Raw genomic sequence first — 15,261 nt, 5'->3', positions numbered from 1 at the left:
GAATTGATGTTAACTGGCCTATAGTTGGACCAGCCCTGCTGAACGATACAAGGCTCTCTTCTGTCAGACTTATGTCCGCTGCCTCCTTTCACAGTCTGAGCACTGAGCTTTTGGTCAGAGGGAGTATTGCCCTTCTCCTGCCTCTACAAAAATGTTAATCGAACTAAATAAGCACTAGAATGTTTTGATATATTCTTCGCTGACCGTGGATTACATGCTGGGAAAGTAAGTTTCTTTGGATTAATATGACATCCCTTCCAGATTTTTTGGCCTCAGAATATGCTTTCAGGTAAAAACTGTGGCCACGTTTCTGGAGTAAGCCATATAGAAAGGAATTGCTGTACTTCTAGATATGTTCAGATGATGTATGAGAGCAAATATGATTTGTGGGCATGGGGAATGGACACACTGACGTTATAACATACGTACAACAAGGGTTTGTTCTGAGAAAGTTGGCAGCAATATTGTAACCATCTGATTGGCAGGAGAATTATCTGCAGGAACAAGCTTTTAAAATTAAGCTTCCTTGTAAAGTATCAGTATCTCTTCTGTATGTCAGATTCAGAGAGGCGACAAACTAGTGTAATGTTCACCTTTTTCCGAACCTCTCAACAGTTAGGATAAGTTACACTGACAGACTGTCTTACATCTTCACATCTGCTTTCAGCATACCACTTGCCCCTTTACACATCACCTGTGAATTTGGTCCTGTGAGTCTGAGTGCAAGATGGTGTGGCTAAAAGAAGTATATATTACACCAGTTCAGACTTCTCTCTGAGTAGGATCTCTTATGGTTCAAGGGGATAGCTTTTCAAACATTTCTGTGGTTATTTTTACTTATAAATATAATACATAATTATATTCAATACCAATAATATATTTACACCAGAAAATTCTCTACTGCTGCCTGTGTCTGTAAATTGTTCTTTGTTGAGATAATACATTTGAATCGTATGAATGATTCCTAAATTAAAAATTCATTGAAAATCAAATTTAAGCCCCACCTTGGCAAGCAGCACAAATGTGATTCATTCACTGTAAGACTCTGTCTCCCTTCTGTGTACAGTTCTGTGAAGTGGTATCTTGATTGATCTTCTGTGTGTCCCCAACAGGAGGAGATGGCAGAGCTTAAGGCACAACTGTACTTGCTAGAGAAAGAAAAGAAAGCACTGGAGTTGAAACTTAGCACTCGAGAGGCCCAAGAACAGGCCTACCTAGTTCACATTGAGCACCTGAAGTCTGAAGTAGAAGAGCAAAAAGAACAGAAAATGAGATCCCTCAGCTCCACCGGTAGTGGCAGCAAAGACAAATTGGGCAAGGTCAGGAATTAATGCCAGTCTCCAGAATCAGAGTAAACATAACTAAAGACATTTCGTCTCCCTGTCGTTACCAGTTTTGAGCATGTTAATCATCCCTGCTTTCTCCCTTCCATCTACACACACACACCTTTCTCCCTCTTCCAGTTGTCATGTATTATATGTAGGGTTAAGATTTCGTCATGGTCATTTTTAGTAAACGTCACAGACAGGTCACAGGCAATAAACAAAAATTCACGGAAGTCCATGACCCATGCATGACTTTTACTAAAAATAACTGACAAAATCGGGGGTGGGGGAGGAAAGGGGGAGGGGCGCGGATCCAGCACCCACTGATGCTGCAGCTCCCAGGTCCCCCAGGTGCCTGTGGTTGCTCAGAGATCCAGGATCTCCACCACCCATGTGGCTGAGAGTGCCCGAGTCCCCACTGCTGCCCACAGCTGGAGCTCTGAGGTCCCCCCGCCACCAGTGGCTGAGAGCTCCAGGGCCCTTGCTGGCTGCCAGCTCCAGCCCTACTGCCCCTGGGCTGAAGCCGAAAATGTCACAGAGGTCTATGGAAGTCACAGATTCTGTGACCTCCGTGACATAATCTGACCCTTAATTATATGGCACCTTCCATCCTGGATCTCTAAGCACTTTGCAGACACTGCAAAGTTAAGCCCATGTCCCTTGAGCAAAATGCAGTTATCAATTCTGGGAAGATGACAATCATTCGGCACTAGCATACTAGCTACTATTGCCAACTTTATTGTCATCTGGCTGTTTTATCTCCTTGAAAGTCAATAGTTATGGGGTTTGTGAAATCCAGAAATAAACTGAGATACATTAGTCTCATTTCACTAGGAAATGACTGGAGATTTCATTATAAAACCCCCTCACAATGCAGGTAGGTACCAGTGGTTGGGGAGAAAATAATTTCCCCTTAAATTAGCAAAATCTGTGTATTGCTATCTTTAGGTTTATAATTTTTCTAAGGAAATAGGGACACCCTAGAAATTCTATAATCCCATACCTATGCTGCTGTGTCCCTTTGTTCCTCTGTACCTACAAAGCCCCAGCAGGAAAAAAAAATTACAGAAGTATCCTTCTGTATTTTTGACTACACATCATTTGAATTTCTGCGTGCTCACTGTGCTTTTTCCCTTCAAACCTGGTGTCAAAAGTGGAATAAGACACCAGAGAATGTATGCTCTATAGCAGAATTCTGCAAATTATTTATTATTGTGCGATGGTTTGTAAAACATCGGGTGAGTCTGTGGAATATAATGCATTGACCCATCTCTTGGTGCATTGATGTTTCTACATGACACTTGTGTTGTTTATACCGATTTAATTTTAGCTCAGTTTTAAAAGCAGTCATAAGTTTAAAAGTGCTCATAGTTCCCCCCCCCCTTAGTAAGGCAATCTTGCTCATTTCTCAGGAATGCACAGATGGGACCCCAACACCATTAACCCTAGCTGAGCTGAGACCATACAACGACAGTGAACTGGCTGCAGAACTAACAAATGCACTCAGACGGTAAGCACCCTCTTCCACTTCCTGGAGATATTATTTATTCCACAATCCTAGGGTAAGGTTTCATTCTGGGTTGTATCTTTTGATCTGGCACATTTTGTAGGGATCTTCAGAGGTTTGCCCATGAGGAAAAACCAGGACTAAAGTTTTCTTACAGTTTGTTTTATGCTTGTTGTTCGTTCTTGTTTTTTTTTTTAATTTAGAAATTGCTCTTTGGTGCTCATCTCCATGGTCCCTAAACTTCTCAGAAATGTGAATGAATTTTAGCCTCACAAAACCTTTGAGGTAGGGAAATGCTGTTATTCCCATTTTACCCATGAGGAACCTGAGGCAGAGACAGGTTAAGTGATTTGCTGAAGGTCACCAGGAAACCTATTGTAATGCTAGGATTAGAATACAGAGCTCCAGCTAAGAAGGTTTAGCCCCAGGTCAGTAGTTGGATGGGAGACCACTGAAGAACCCCTAGGTGCTGCAGGGAGTTTTCAAAAGCAACATTCACCCTCTGAGTGAGTACCAAACCAGTGCCATGGCGTGGTGATAAGATTGCTGTTCTGTGAGAAGTTTTGGCTTTCAGATGAGATACAAAACTGATATCTTGACAACTTTTTTTCGTTAATAGCCAGACTTTTAAGCTGAGGTCCATATGAGGTTGCACACCTACTATATATTGTCATATGTAATGATTGTAATTGTGCAGTGTATGTGGTGACTTAAAGTGAAAATGGTTACTTAGTTGCCTAAATGTCATTTATATGCACGTTCCACCAGCCTCCAGTTGTAAAGATTTGATCTTTATCAATCCCATAGAACTTTTTTGCAAGAGACCAACTTCCCAGTTCCTACTATGATAATTACATTCTACCTACCTAAAATTATACTAACCGCTTTAGTTTGAAAAATATATTCATCTGCATTTCTGGCCTAAAAGCTGTATATAATGTTGGTGTGGCTTATCAGACAGTTGCTGTGTTTCACTCCAGAGACAACTTCATTTCAGTGTTTTAAGTATGTAATGTACACAGGGATCTCTGAGGATGAAAGGCATTATATAAATGTAAGGTCATTACTACTGTAAAATCAATACAGCTAATATTATTTGCTTCCTAGTTTCAAAGTTGCAGTTGCTGAATATTTAGCTTGGCTGGTACAGTAAACAAAAAATGTTGTGGTTAAAAAATTGTAATTTGTTTGTGAGGGTGTGTTCCATTGGGTAAAACCTGGCTGGGTAAGTGAATTGAGTAATCATTATCCAAGAGCCTTTTGCCTCAGCCCAGTGGAAAACAGTCCTGGTGCTGAGAGCTGGGTCAGCATTGCGTGTCTTCTTTCCAGCTGTAGCTTTTGAATTTTATTGCCTTTTGCTCCCCGGTTTCAAGATGGGACCACTGGCCTTAACTAGTAGAGATTGAGTAGAGTCACGAAGTGCGGTTTGCTGACTAAACACAGAAAAACTTCAGTTTATCAACTGCGCCATAAGTCAATCAGCATGGATTTCCAGTTAAGGGCCTAGCAAACAGATAGTGAGTGCAGCCAATTGGGTAGGAGGGGAAAGAAAAAATAATCAGATTAAGCTGCTCTTAAAGTTAGGAGCTTACGCTCTTTGTATAATGGAAATCGGACTGAGTTAGTTACAACATGTTACATGTGATGGTTGCTGCCAGCTGGGCTCCAGCACGATTTCCATGATCAGTGGGGACAGGAATTTGTACTGAGAGCTGTGCCAGCCGAACCAGGCCATAGGCTAACCGCCTTATGTAGTCTGTTGATTTTCAAGAGAGTTCTCAGAGAAAAAGTCCTATCCCCAGAGCTGAGGGAAACTATGCTAAACCCTGATTGGCAACAGCTGTGTTTAAAAAGATCTATATCATTGTACTTAACTTGGTTTTGATCTCAATGTAGATAGGACCTTAGAGATCTAAATAAGGTTTACGTAACTGTGCATCCACAAAAGGACCTTTTCATCATTAATGCAACTGTAACAATGTTTGTGTGTGCACAACAATAGCCACTATGAGCTGAGTTATGACTTGGGGGAGGACTTATGCCCTGAAAGCTGGTGTGCAGATTTCTCAGTCCTGCTCCCACTTGTATCTCAGGACGATGTATTATCAATGCCTCCTGTACTCCCTGAGTCTATATCAGTGAAATTTGTGAAGACTCCACTCCCTGAATAAGCATTGCTTAAGCAATAAGTGATTGCTTAACCTCTTGCTGTGTCCAGACAGGGTTGACCCTTGAATTAGCTTCTGAAGTCCACCCACCTGGCCTAGGGTTCCCTAAAATGTCAGTGTAGTGCTCATAAATGAATAAGCACTGTGTATCAGACTGTCAGCTCTCATTTACAATTAAAACATATACTCTGCTCTTAGGTTTGCCAAGATAACCCCCAAAATGAAAGCTGCAAGTGAACTGAAGCAGTGCTTACTTCCTGAGTCTGTGAACAACCTGGGAGGGAAAATCTCTTGAAATTTATCTCTGGAACCTAATAGTGACATTGCTCAGTGCTACTCCTATTAAGAGAAACATCCAGCCATTGTGCCTTATTATCCATGGGTGTTAGACACAATGGTGAATACTGAGGGCACTGAGATAGCTGGTTCCTAAGAGGGGAAAAGAAGGTCACATCCCCCAAAAATGCAGTCACCTCCAAACCTGCCCACAAGTGAGAGGGAAAGAAGAGGTGCATTTCTTCCCTGTGGCCAAAAGCCTCAAACACCTTCAGAGTGTTATAGGTCCAGCCGCTTCCCACACCTTCCTGGTTGCCAAAAGCACCAGCTGTTTTCTATTGGCTGTCAAAACCTACAGCTTTCCCTAAATGATCTTTCTTATGCAGTTGCTGCAGAGCATATGGGGGCCTTCTCTATTGAAGTAATACTAATTATATTTTAAAATAGTGTATTGCTGTGAAAAAGCAGAGGAAGATCGTCTTGTGCAGAAAAAAAATACACTGACATAATGATTTGGAAGCATTTATTTTTTCATGGCCTGTAGCTAGTTTTGCAGCAGCATCACCACCAAATGTGCTTCGTGCTGTAGTGATTGCTTAACCTCTTGCTGTGTCCAGACAGGGTTGACCCTGGAATTAGCCCCCAGCCCCTCCCCTGCTGTCCCCCTTTCCCCACAGCCTCACCTTGCCGTGCTGCCAGCACTCTGGCCTTCCACTCCTGCTGTGCAGCACGGCGGTGTGGCTGGCTCCGGCATGGTAAGGGGGCGGGGAGCAGGGGGTCCCCAGGGGCAGTCAGGGAGCAGAGGGCGGTCAGAGGACAGGCAACGGGGGGGTTGGATAGGCATGGGAGCCCTAGGGGACCTGTCAGGGGGCAGGGATGTGAATAGGAGTTGGGGCAGTTAGGAGACGGGGTGGTGGTTAGAGGCGGGGGGTCCCGGCAGGGGGCAGTCAGGGGACAAGGAGCAGGGGGGGTTGTATGGGTCAGAGGTTTTAAGGTGGGCATTGAGGGGGCGGGAAGTGGGAGGGGGTGAATAGGGAGCAGGGGCCAGGCTGTTTGGGGAGGCACAGCCTTCCCTACTCGGCCCTCCACACAGTTTTGCAAGTCTGATGTGGCCCTCGGGCCAAAAAGTTTGCCCACCCCGGTCTAATAGAATGCGTTGACAGGTGTCCAAAGTGAAGACATTTGACAGTCTCAAGACAATGAGTAATGGTGCCGCACAGATTGTTGGCAGGAAATATCTTGTGTTCAGGATGGAGTGAAAAAATATTCCCAGCAGCCTGATGGCATCACATTGTGTTGTGTCATGCCAGAAACCAGGGCTGTAGGAGAGGATCTGTTGGAATTCCCAACTGCCAGGAATAGTGGTGGCTCAGCACGGCGGTGGATGCTGACACGGTCTCTGCGGGGACCCATAAGGAGTACATGCCTAGCTGCTGTGCTCTCCTCTCCAGCTGCAGGAGGGAAGACTGTAGCTTTGTCCATTTCACTTCATACTTAATTAATGCATTATCAGGCCATGAATGCTCATGGCAGCTACTCTGCGGGGAGGAGGAAATGAGAAAAATGTCCTGTAGGGAATGAACTTGCCTACAGGGAGATGCATAAGATGATGTAACTGGGTCTTATTTAGCCTCTGATTCCTATAGTGCTGTGAAAAATGGATGAGAACCTTTGCATCCCCTTAGGCCCATACAGCAATATTCTGATGCATTAGGCCCTCTCACATTCTTTAGCCATCCACAGCAAAATTGGAGTTATAATAGCTTTGGTGTCTGCGTGGATTTTTTGTAATTCTTTATATTTATTAAAATGCTTGGCCAGGAGGACTGATGGCTCCAGGGATTGGTAATGGCATACAAATCCCGTCACCATTTCAAATCCAGACCAGGTCAGTATTTGCCAAAAGTCATTACATCTGATGGCCGTTCAGAGCCTGTGTGAAGTGAGTCAGTGATCTCAGTCCCGTGGATTGGTGTCCACTCACAAAAGCCACCATTCCACTTGGCCCCCTGTTGCCTCAGCCTCAGCAGAGAGGCCAAGGATTGAATGGGCATGGAGACTAGCCTAGCAGAAGAGAGTTGAGGCTGTACGGTGAAGTGCACGGTGTTACTGCACATGCTATGCTAGGCCTGTGCATAAAGAGGCTATGATCTGTGGGCTGTCAAACACTGGCCCCTCCTCCAGTACTAAACACACTTACAAAAATGTTCTGGTCAGAGATTACTTCTCACTGCTCAGTATTTATCATTATTCCACCCACCTCAAAACTGGAGCTATGGACACTTCCATTAGTGTGTTAAAAAGTTGTCTCGTTTCACTATAGCTTCTATAATTTCCTAGTGAGAGACAGTAACGTTCTTATAGACTCCCCAAAGAGATCCCCATGCTTGGCGCAGTAGCAGCGCCCTGGTATTTGGAGATCAGCAATGTCACAGAAAGCTGTGCTAATCATGATAGTGGCCATTTCTTCACATAATGCCAATTACGTTTGGACCAAACTGCAGAGTTTGGATTCCATGTTCTGCGCCACTCATGGCTGTTTGGATTTGAGGTTTAGGTTCAGCTCTTGATGACAGTGATATCCAGTCATGAAGTTGGGATCATGACCTGGATATAAGTGTCTCCAAAATTCAGGCCTATTTTGAACACAGATTAGGCCTGCTCTTGCAGATCAAAAGAGGAAAGCGAAACTACAGCATATTGTAATGATCCAAAGAAACAGTGACAGTTAAAAAGTGCCACAGTGAAGTGTCCCTTTCTGCCATACTGCAGCTCAAACTGTATATGCAGATGTCAATAAAACTTTTACATATTAAAAAGAAACCTGTCAATTTTCCCACAGCATTTTGTCTGCTCCTTTTTGGCAGAGTTATTTCACATTTACTACTTTCCTTGACCTAATTATAGTGTACATTAAATGGGGTCAAGGGGCTTGGAACTTTGTAGCATTTCAGAACCAAATTTTGTGACCAGCTGCAGTGAAGTCACAATGACTTAGTCATCTGCAAAATTCAAGGATCCCTGCCCTTTTATGCTTCGACCATTATCCAGTCTCTCACTGGCCCAAGAGATTTCCCTTAGTCCACTGAGCCTGGGGGAGAGGGGAGCTATTTTGTCATTTTTCACCAATAACCAGTATCACTCTCATTTGTTTTTTAACTAGAATGAGTAGCTCTGCTCACCACAGAATAGTCGCCCAAATCACTAAGCAACTATACAACTTCACAGAATTGTCGGTCTGTACTCAGCCCAGAACTGGAAAAGCTCCAGGTCAGGACAAATCTGTGCAGGGAATCTTGGCCAGGGAGTGCCTCCATTATGCCCCTCTCTAATTATTGTGAAGAGCCCCTATTTTAGAGGTGCCAAACCACCACAGCTCCCATGGATTTCTGAGAGAGCTGTGACTTCTGAACCTCTGGTCATCAGGCCACACACAGAATAGTGCAGTGCTCCTGCATACAACTGCAAGACAAACTTTAAACACCTTTCTTCCTTTTCCTCTGCACAGTCAAACTGGTGGGAGGAAACACTGCAGGCGTCTGCTGATCCAAACACACCTGTGAGCTGGACAAATGTCATATCTGAAAAGGTTTTTTCCCCCTCTAGCTTTTTAGGGGTATTTTGTTACTGTTGCTATTAAGGAAGCAAATATTTCTGTGTGGCCCTCTTCTTTTGTGTTCCATATTACCTGTCGCAGCTTGAGTGGCCAATGTAGCTGTGCTGTTTAATTGGTTTAGGGATGTCACATGCAGTGCTGGCACTGGTTGTTAGTTTAAGCTGCTAATGGAAAGAGGATTCAGCTGCAGTGGTTTTAAACATACTATTGCCTATGGTCTCTAGAGGAGAGGAGAGCTTCATATGGAATGGCTGGTGGCTGAATCAGAAACTACAAGTGTGTGTCATCCTGTCCTACAGGAGTTGGACGATGCATTTCATGCCCTCGTAAGCAGGCACAGTGAGTGGGGTAAGACATCCTGGGCCAAACCTGCAGCAAGTATGGGGAGACCAAACTGACCGAAAACTTCAAAAAGTTTGCTCTGTTTTGTGTGGGACCAGGGTTTGGGATTTGCTGCCCAAATGGGATTCAGAGCATTTGATGTGGCTAGATGTATGAAAGTAGAGAAACATTGGGGCCCTGTTAACTAGCCTTTCCACTGAAACCATTCCATAAGCCTGAGCCAAAGCTCATTAAAGCAACTCAGCAGTTATCCACTTTAATTCCACTCAGCAATTGTTTTGGTCTTAAAAACGTAAACCAAGATACTCCATTACTACCATGTCAGTAATTTCAATGAATAAGTGGTACTGTTTTCCAGAGGCTGTTGCTATGCATTAGGCCTGTGAGCTACACATACTCAGAAGGTAGGTTTTTCCTTCAGAACATTGCAGGCAGGGATTTTCCCAAATGAATTGTTCAGTTCCCTGCTGACTGTTCACTGCAGCAGGGAGTTATTAACTAATTGAAACAGAACCACAGTCTCCTATGAGATTGGCTTGCAGGCATATCTCTGATCACAGGCTCATTCCCTGTCAGTGCACACATGCACCAGTTTTCTCTGCATGCATCTCACACAAGATGTGATGTGCCGCTGCTATGTTTTCTCAACTCCCTATTGCTGCAGGATCAATTGGAAAAGGAAGGTGTGGGAGGTGAGAGCAGAGGTGATGCTGATCTTCAGAATGCTAAACAAAAGCAAGTTGTAAGGTTGAAACAGCTACTGAATTTAGGGTGTGTACAAGTTTGAGTGTTCCTTTAAAATAGTTCATTCTCTCTCTCATTTAAATATAAACCTACAGGCACCCACCATAGATTCATTCTGAAAAGATGCTGTGTTATAAATAGCACAATTATTTTAACGTGTTCTGTTTTATTAAACCTGCATTTGCCGATTCTTCATATTCTGTTGATTTATAATAGCAATCAGGAGAGTGAAGCTGTGCTCAGAATTCCATATATGCATACAGCCCTTTAGTGCATTAATGAAATGCAAAGTGCACCTCCAGGTTCCTTATCACTCCAATACAAACTACAGAACAAATGCATGGAAGGGCACAAATGTTAGAAGGATTTCCACATGCCAAAATGGGATCTCTTAGCTAATTGGGGAACAGTAGATACTAAGGAAGTTTTGAAGGCGCAGAGAATATTTTCACAAGATCTTATAAAGTGTTAGAGAGACTGCGGATATACCAGCATTTGTAGCTGTGATGAAGTCTCTGGCATACTGGTAAAAATGGAAAATACAACACCTTGGAGGAGAGAACTTGAATTCATGTGTTTTGATTGTTCAGCCAGTCTGCAAACAAATCTCAGTTTCTCAAATTCCAAAACAAATTAGTAATGTTAGATGAATATCTATCTCTTTGCTTTTGCTGCTGCTTCAGTGTCCATATGTCTGAGCAGCACTCTTCTGTAGAAGGCCCATTGAAATCAATGGAATGTAATAATAAATAAGTATATAGCAGGTACTCAGAATTCAGCAGTATTCCTGTGGTTTGGTTTTCAGGGGTTCGTGAGGTTTCACTCCATCAAATTGCTGTGGTGTCTTTCATGAGAATTCCTGCAAAGGGCAGATGGTTTGATGCCCTTTTCAGCGAACCACAGTATCTCAGGAAAAGGTAACAACTACCTGAATCCTGCCACTACAAATTAGAAGATTTATTTCACTGGTGCAAGCCACATTGCAGTCTCCTATTGGTTGTAAGTGTGGAAGGAGTAGGGGGTGCCACATACACAGTGCGAAAGCCCCTGAATGCCCAGGAGGCTCAGAGCTGGCACCTGAAAAGAATTTGACCCATCTAGGAGGTACTGAGGATAGGTCAGGCAGGAGCTGTGCTGATACAATTCCTCTCCCAGGCAGCCTCCCTGTAACGACGAAGGAAAGGTAGAGGTACAGACTGAATCCAGAGTGTATGGATTGAGAACTTCCTTCATTGGCAAAGTGGATTTTCAAAAAAACCCACTATGTAATAACAGAAGTAAGTCAGTTGCTTGTTTGCTCACAGTGCAAGAAAAGCTCTTAGAAATCTTTTAAAAGAAACTCCACTTTTCATCATTTCTTCCCCAGCACTTCAGTAGGAGCTGTCCACTCAGCTTTTGTCACAGGTGATGTGTTGACAACTTTAAAATGAATTGCCGCCTTGCGGAGTTCCGTACTATGCAAGTTGCTGCAGTGTGGTCTTTGTTTCAGTGCAGTATTTTCTGGCTGATTCTTGATTTTAAATGGGCCTGAATTATTTTTTTTTCTTTTTTTACTTACTATATATATTTGTCCTAGCTCGCCTACTACTCATGTTGTGTCACAGGCCAGCATAAATATATCTCCCCCTCCCCATTTCGAAGTCCCCAGCCACCCACCTCCCCAATGCAGGCAGACACTCAATCTCTTCCCTGCTCTGTTCAGGTTCTTAAATGGCTCTTAACATTGTGGTATCAGAGCACCTGTCAAAAGTGCATTAAAGCAATGTGACTAACTTCTGTAATGTCTTATTCATTCATCTCTGATTCGCTCCCCAAGGTGAAATGGGGGGGAGGTTGTTTTGCTTAACTAAGATAAACTATTATCTGTATACTGCTGCGTGTTTGTATTAAGTATTAAAGCAAGGGCATTTGGAAGCTGAAAGTGGTGAGATTTGTGATGGTCCTTAGGCCCATGCCCACCCCCCTCCTCACCAAAAAAAACAACAAAAAACCACCCTAGAAACTTAAGAATATGCATGAGTCTATACAGCAAAGAATTTTTAAGACTTTTCTTTAACAAAGATTCTTTCCACCCTCTCATTCTAACCTAACCGTATATCCTTGACAACAATACATTGGTATAAGTAGCTAGCATTCAGTTTTTCTCTGACTTGTTTTGGCAAAACCCTTCTGCTGCTGAAGATGGATTTAAACTTCGTTAAACTAGCATGTTAAATGACTCTTCCTGTGGTTATAAAATGCTGCCACTTTCAGGCCAGCGCTGGAACTGTGGTCTGATTGAGGCAATTCCAGAAAATCTCAGCGTAGTCTCAGAGGAATTCAAAAGGTTTAACACGTTGCAGTGTGATAAGTTGGTGTCAAATGGTCTTTAAGGTGCTTCATTCCTCAACTCTATTAAGGTGCAGATCTAGACTGGACAGGATCTCTAGAGAAATGCTATTCTTTGACAGCTCTCAGTGATTAGTGGTTTGAGCATTGGCCTCCTAAATCCACGGTTGTGAGTTCAATCCTTGAGGGGCCGTTTAGGGATCTGGAGCAAAAATTGGGGATTCGTCCTGCTTTGAGCAGGGGGTTGGACTAGATGACCTCCTGAGGTCCCTTCCAACCCTGATATTCGGTGATTCTGTGATTATGTATCAGATGTGTTCAGTTTACAATTAAAAATATGCTTGTTTCCTAACTGTGAGCCTTGAAAACCCAACCTAGGCCCAGAAAGTCAAGCTGGGTACTTCTCAATAGTTCTGCTGGCCAAATCATGTCTTCACACCTGTTTTAGTGACCACTGTTTTCCAGTTAAGCACCTGTGCAACCTCATCATAGTGAGATTCTGCCAGAAGTGACACCTGTATAACCCGCACAGCACTCAGTAGAGTTGTACAGGTGTTACTGTTTACTAAATTTCAATTACAAAGCTAAACAGTTTTGTTAATGAATGACAAGATGAACTAGATTCCAGTTCTGACACGCTTTGTTGTGTTGGCTCTGTTGGGCTAGCAGGAGGAAACAACAGTATACATTTATTTTAGTCACTGTAATAGGGATATGTTACTCAATATACACAAGTAGAAGATCTGTTGAGTAAAGTGGTATTTTACAGTGACCTTCAGAGAACTGTACTTCGATGTTATTGCATGGTTAGAATTCACGCTCTTCTGTATTTTACAGCTGTGTAAGAGAAAGTAACCTTGCCATTGCGGGGGGTCGAGTGTACATTTGGTATGGTGGCATACGCTATTACAGTTACAGTGACTTACATCATTTGTACAATGGGGTACAAAGCACACAGAGCATTAATTTGTATGTTTCCTGTATACACAAATTATGGAATATTTTCTTTGGCTAACACAGTAAACAAAAAATTCTGTGGGTTAAAATCAGAATTACATTGTGTGGGCAGCCCTACCAAACAACCTTGAGTGTTGAATAACCACTGCCCAATGACCACATTCGGACAGGTGGAGCTTGGGTCAGTACTGTGTCTTGTTTGCAGCCATAACTTTTGGATTTCCCTTGTGGCTTTGGAAGTTGGAAACTGTGTATCATGATGATACCTCTAGCATAAACAGCAGAGACTTGTAATGAAGAAGTGTGGTTTGTTGATTAAACCGATAACCTCACTTTATCAGCGGTGCCATAAAATGGACACCATGGATTAAGGACCTAGGACAAGGCCGGCAATTGCAGGGGCAGGGGAAGATGGGGAGCTACTCCCTGAGTTTCATACAGGAGGCGTGCACGCTCCCAGGTGGAGCTCTTAACTACAGCACAGCATTAGTGTGAAATGTAAGTTCTGTAGAGGAGAGGTGCCTCTGGGGCAGGGAGTCAGTATTTTGTTTACAAACAGAGGCAGGGTGATTAAGATAAGAAAGGACTGGTGATTAAATTAATGGTATGGAAGTTTAGCCTGTAAAAGAGGAATCCCTCCATGGAGGGGAGAGAAGGCTGAGGGGTTGTTTCAGAGAGAACAGGGGATTCAGGAAAAATACAGCAAAGCACTGAGCCTAGGTTACATTCAGAAAAGGGGGCCATTTGGGGGCGTAGGTAAAAAGAAGGGGTCAAACCCAGGAAAGGGCTAAGTGTATAGAGAAGTTCCCACTCTACCTGTGGTACTTATGTAGTCTCATCACCATAGTATCTGAGGCTGCACCTCACAATATCTAATCTATTTCTCCTCCCAGCCCCTCGGTGAGGTAAAGCAATGCAGTTATCCCCTCAATTACCTGAAGAGGGGTTCCTAAGGGGATGGAGCTAGGCTGTTCTCAGTGGTGGGAGATGCCAGAACAAGGAGCAATGGTCTCAAGTTGCTGGGGGGCGAGGTCTAGGTTAGATACTAGGAAACACTACTTCACCAGGAGGGTGGTGAAGCACTTTACCTAAGGAAGTGCTGGAATCTCCATCCCTAGAGGTTTTTAAGGTCCGGCTTGACAAAGCCCTGGCTGGGATGATTTAGTTGGGGTTGGACTAGATGGCCTCCTGAGGTCTCTTCCAACCCTAATATTCTATGATTGTACAGATGGGGCACTGAGGCACACACAGATTAAAGGGCAGATTTTCAAAGGTATTTAGGCACCTAGTGAGATTTTCAAATTACTTAGAAGGTTTGGTGCTTTGTAAACCCCACTGGATATCTAGCTACATCTTTGGGTGCCTAAAAGCCTTTCTGTCCTTAAAGCACTGGCCTTGGGTCAGACAGGAAGTCCATGGGGGGAGTAGAACTCAGGTCTCTCAGGGCTAGCTCCCTATCCAGCAGACCAGCCTCTCCCTCTCTCTCTGCTGCATGCTGCAAAAAAAGAGAACTCTGATAGATGGGAGAAAAACCAAGGTGGCCAGTTCTCTGAGACTCCAGCAAATGGTCCCAGGATGGATGTCATGGTTTACAGCATGAAAAGCAGCACAGAGGTTAGGAAGGATGGAGAATGAGAGTCAGATGAGAGGAGATCACTTAACTCCCAAGGGGTGGCAAGTTCTGCCCCACGCTGGGTTTTACAGCAATGGCTGCTGTGCAGTTTTACATTTTAACTGAAAACCATTTTGTTCAGTCATTTTTTGTTCTGAGTTTGAGAAAAGGAAGGAATGAGAAAGTGTCCTATAAGTATCAGATGTGTTTACGCCTCAAATTCTTAGTTTTTCAGCTGTATTCAGGCCAATTTCAGAGCAAAGAACAGAAACTGCATCCACAGAGTCCATAAAGTCAACAATTATTGTCATGATTTGCATTATTCACTGGGCACCATCTGTGTGCTCAGTACTGCCAGAAAATCCAGTCCCTGAGCCAATGCATAT

At 43.5% G+C, this 15,261-nt stretch overlaps 1 protein-coding gene across 7 annotated transcripts in view; it reads left to right on the top strand.

Moving 5' to 3' along the window:
- The window catches only part of MCC (MCC regulator of WNT signaling pathway), a 361,512-nt gene that overhangs the window by 335,241 nt on the left and 11,010 nt on the right, over window positions 1–15,261 (top strand). For all 7 annotated transcript variants that reach the window (XM_073344706.1, XM_073344704.1, XM_073344707.1 and 4 more), the window contains 2 exons: window positions 1,113–1,319; window positions 2,738–2,835. In XM_073344706.1, coding sequence (XP_073200807.1) covers window positions 1,113–1,319; window positions 2,738–2,835 — 305 coding nt within the window. The remainder of the gene's footprint in view (window positions 1–1,112; window positions 1,320–2,737; window positions 2,836–15,261) is intronic.

Source organism: Lepidochelys kempii, chromosome 5, assembly GCF_965140265.1.
Source record: "Lepidochelys kempii isolate rLepKem1 chromosome 5, rLepKem1.hap2, whole genome shotgun sequence".
NCBI classification, from domain to species: domain Eukaryota; kingdom Metazoa; phylum Chordata; order Testudines; family Cheloniidae; genus Lepidochelys; species Lepidochelys kempii.
This window is presented reverse-complemented; position numbering and strand designations above follow the sequence as displayed.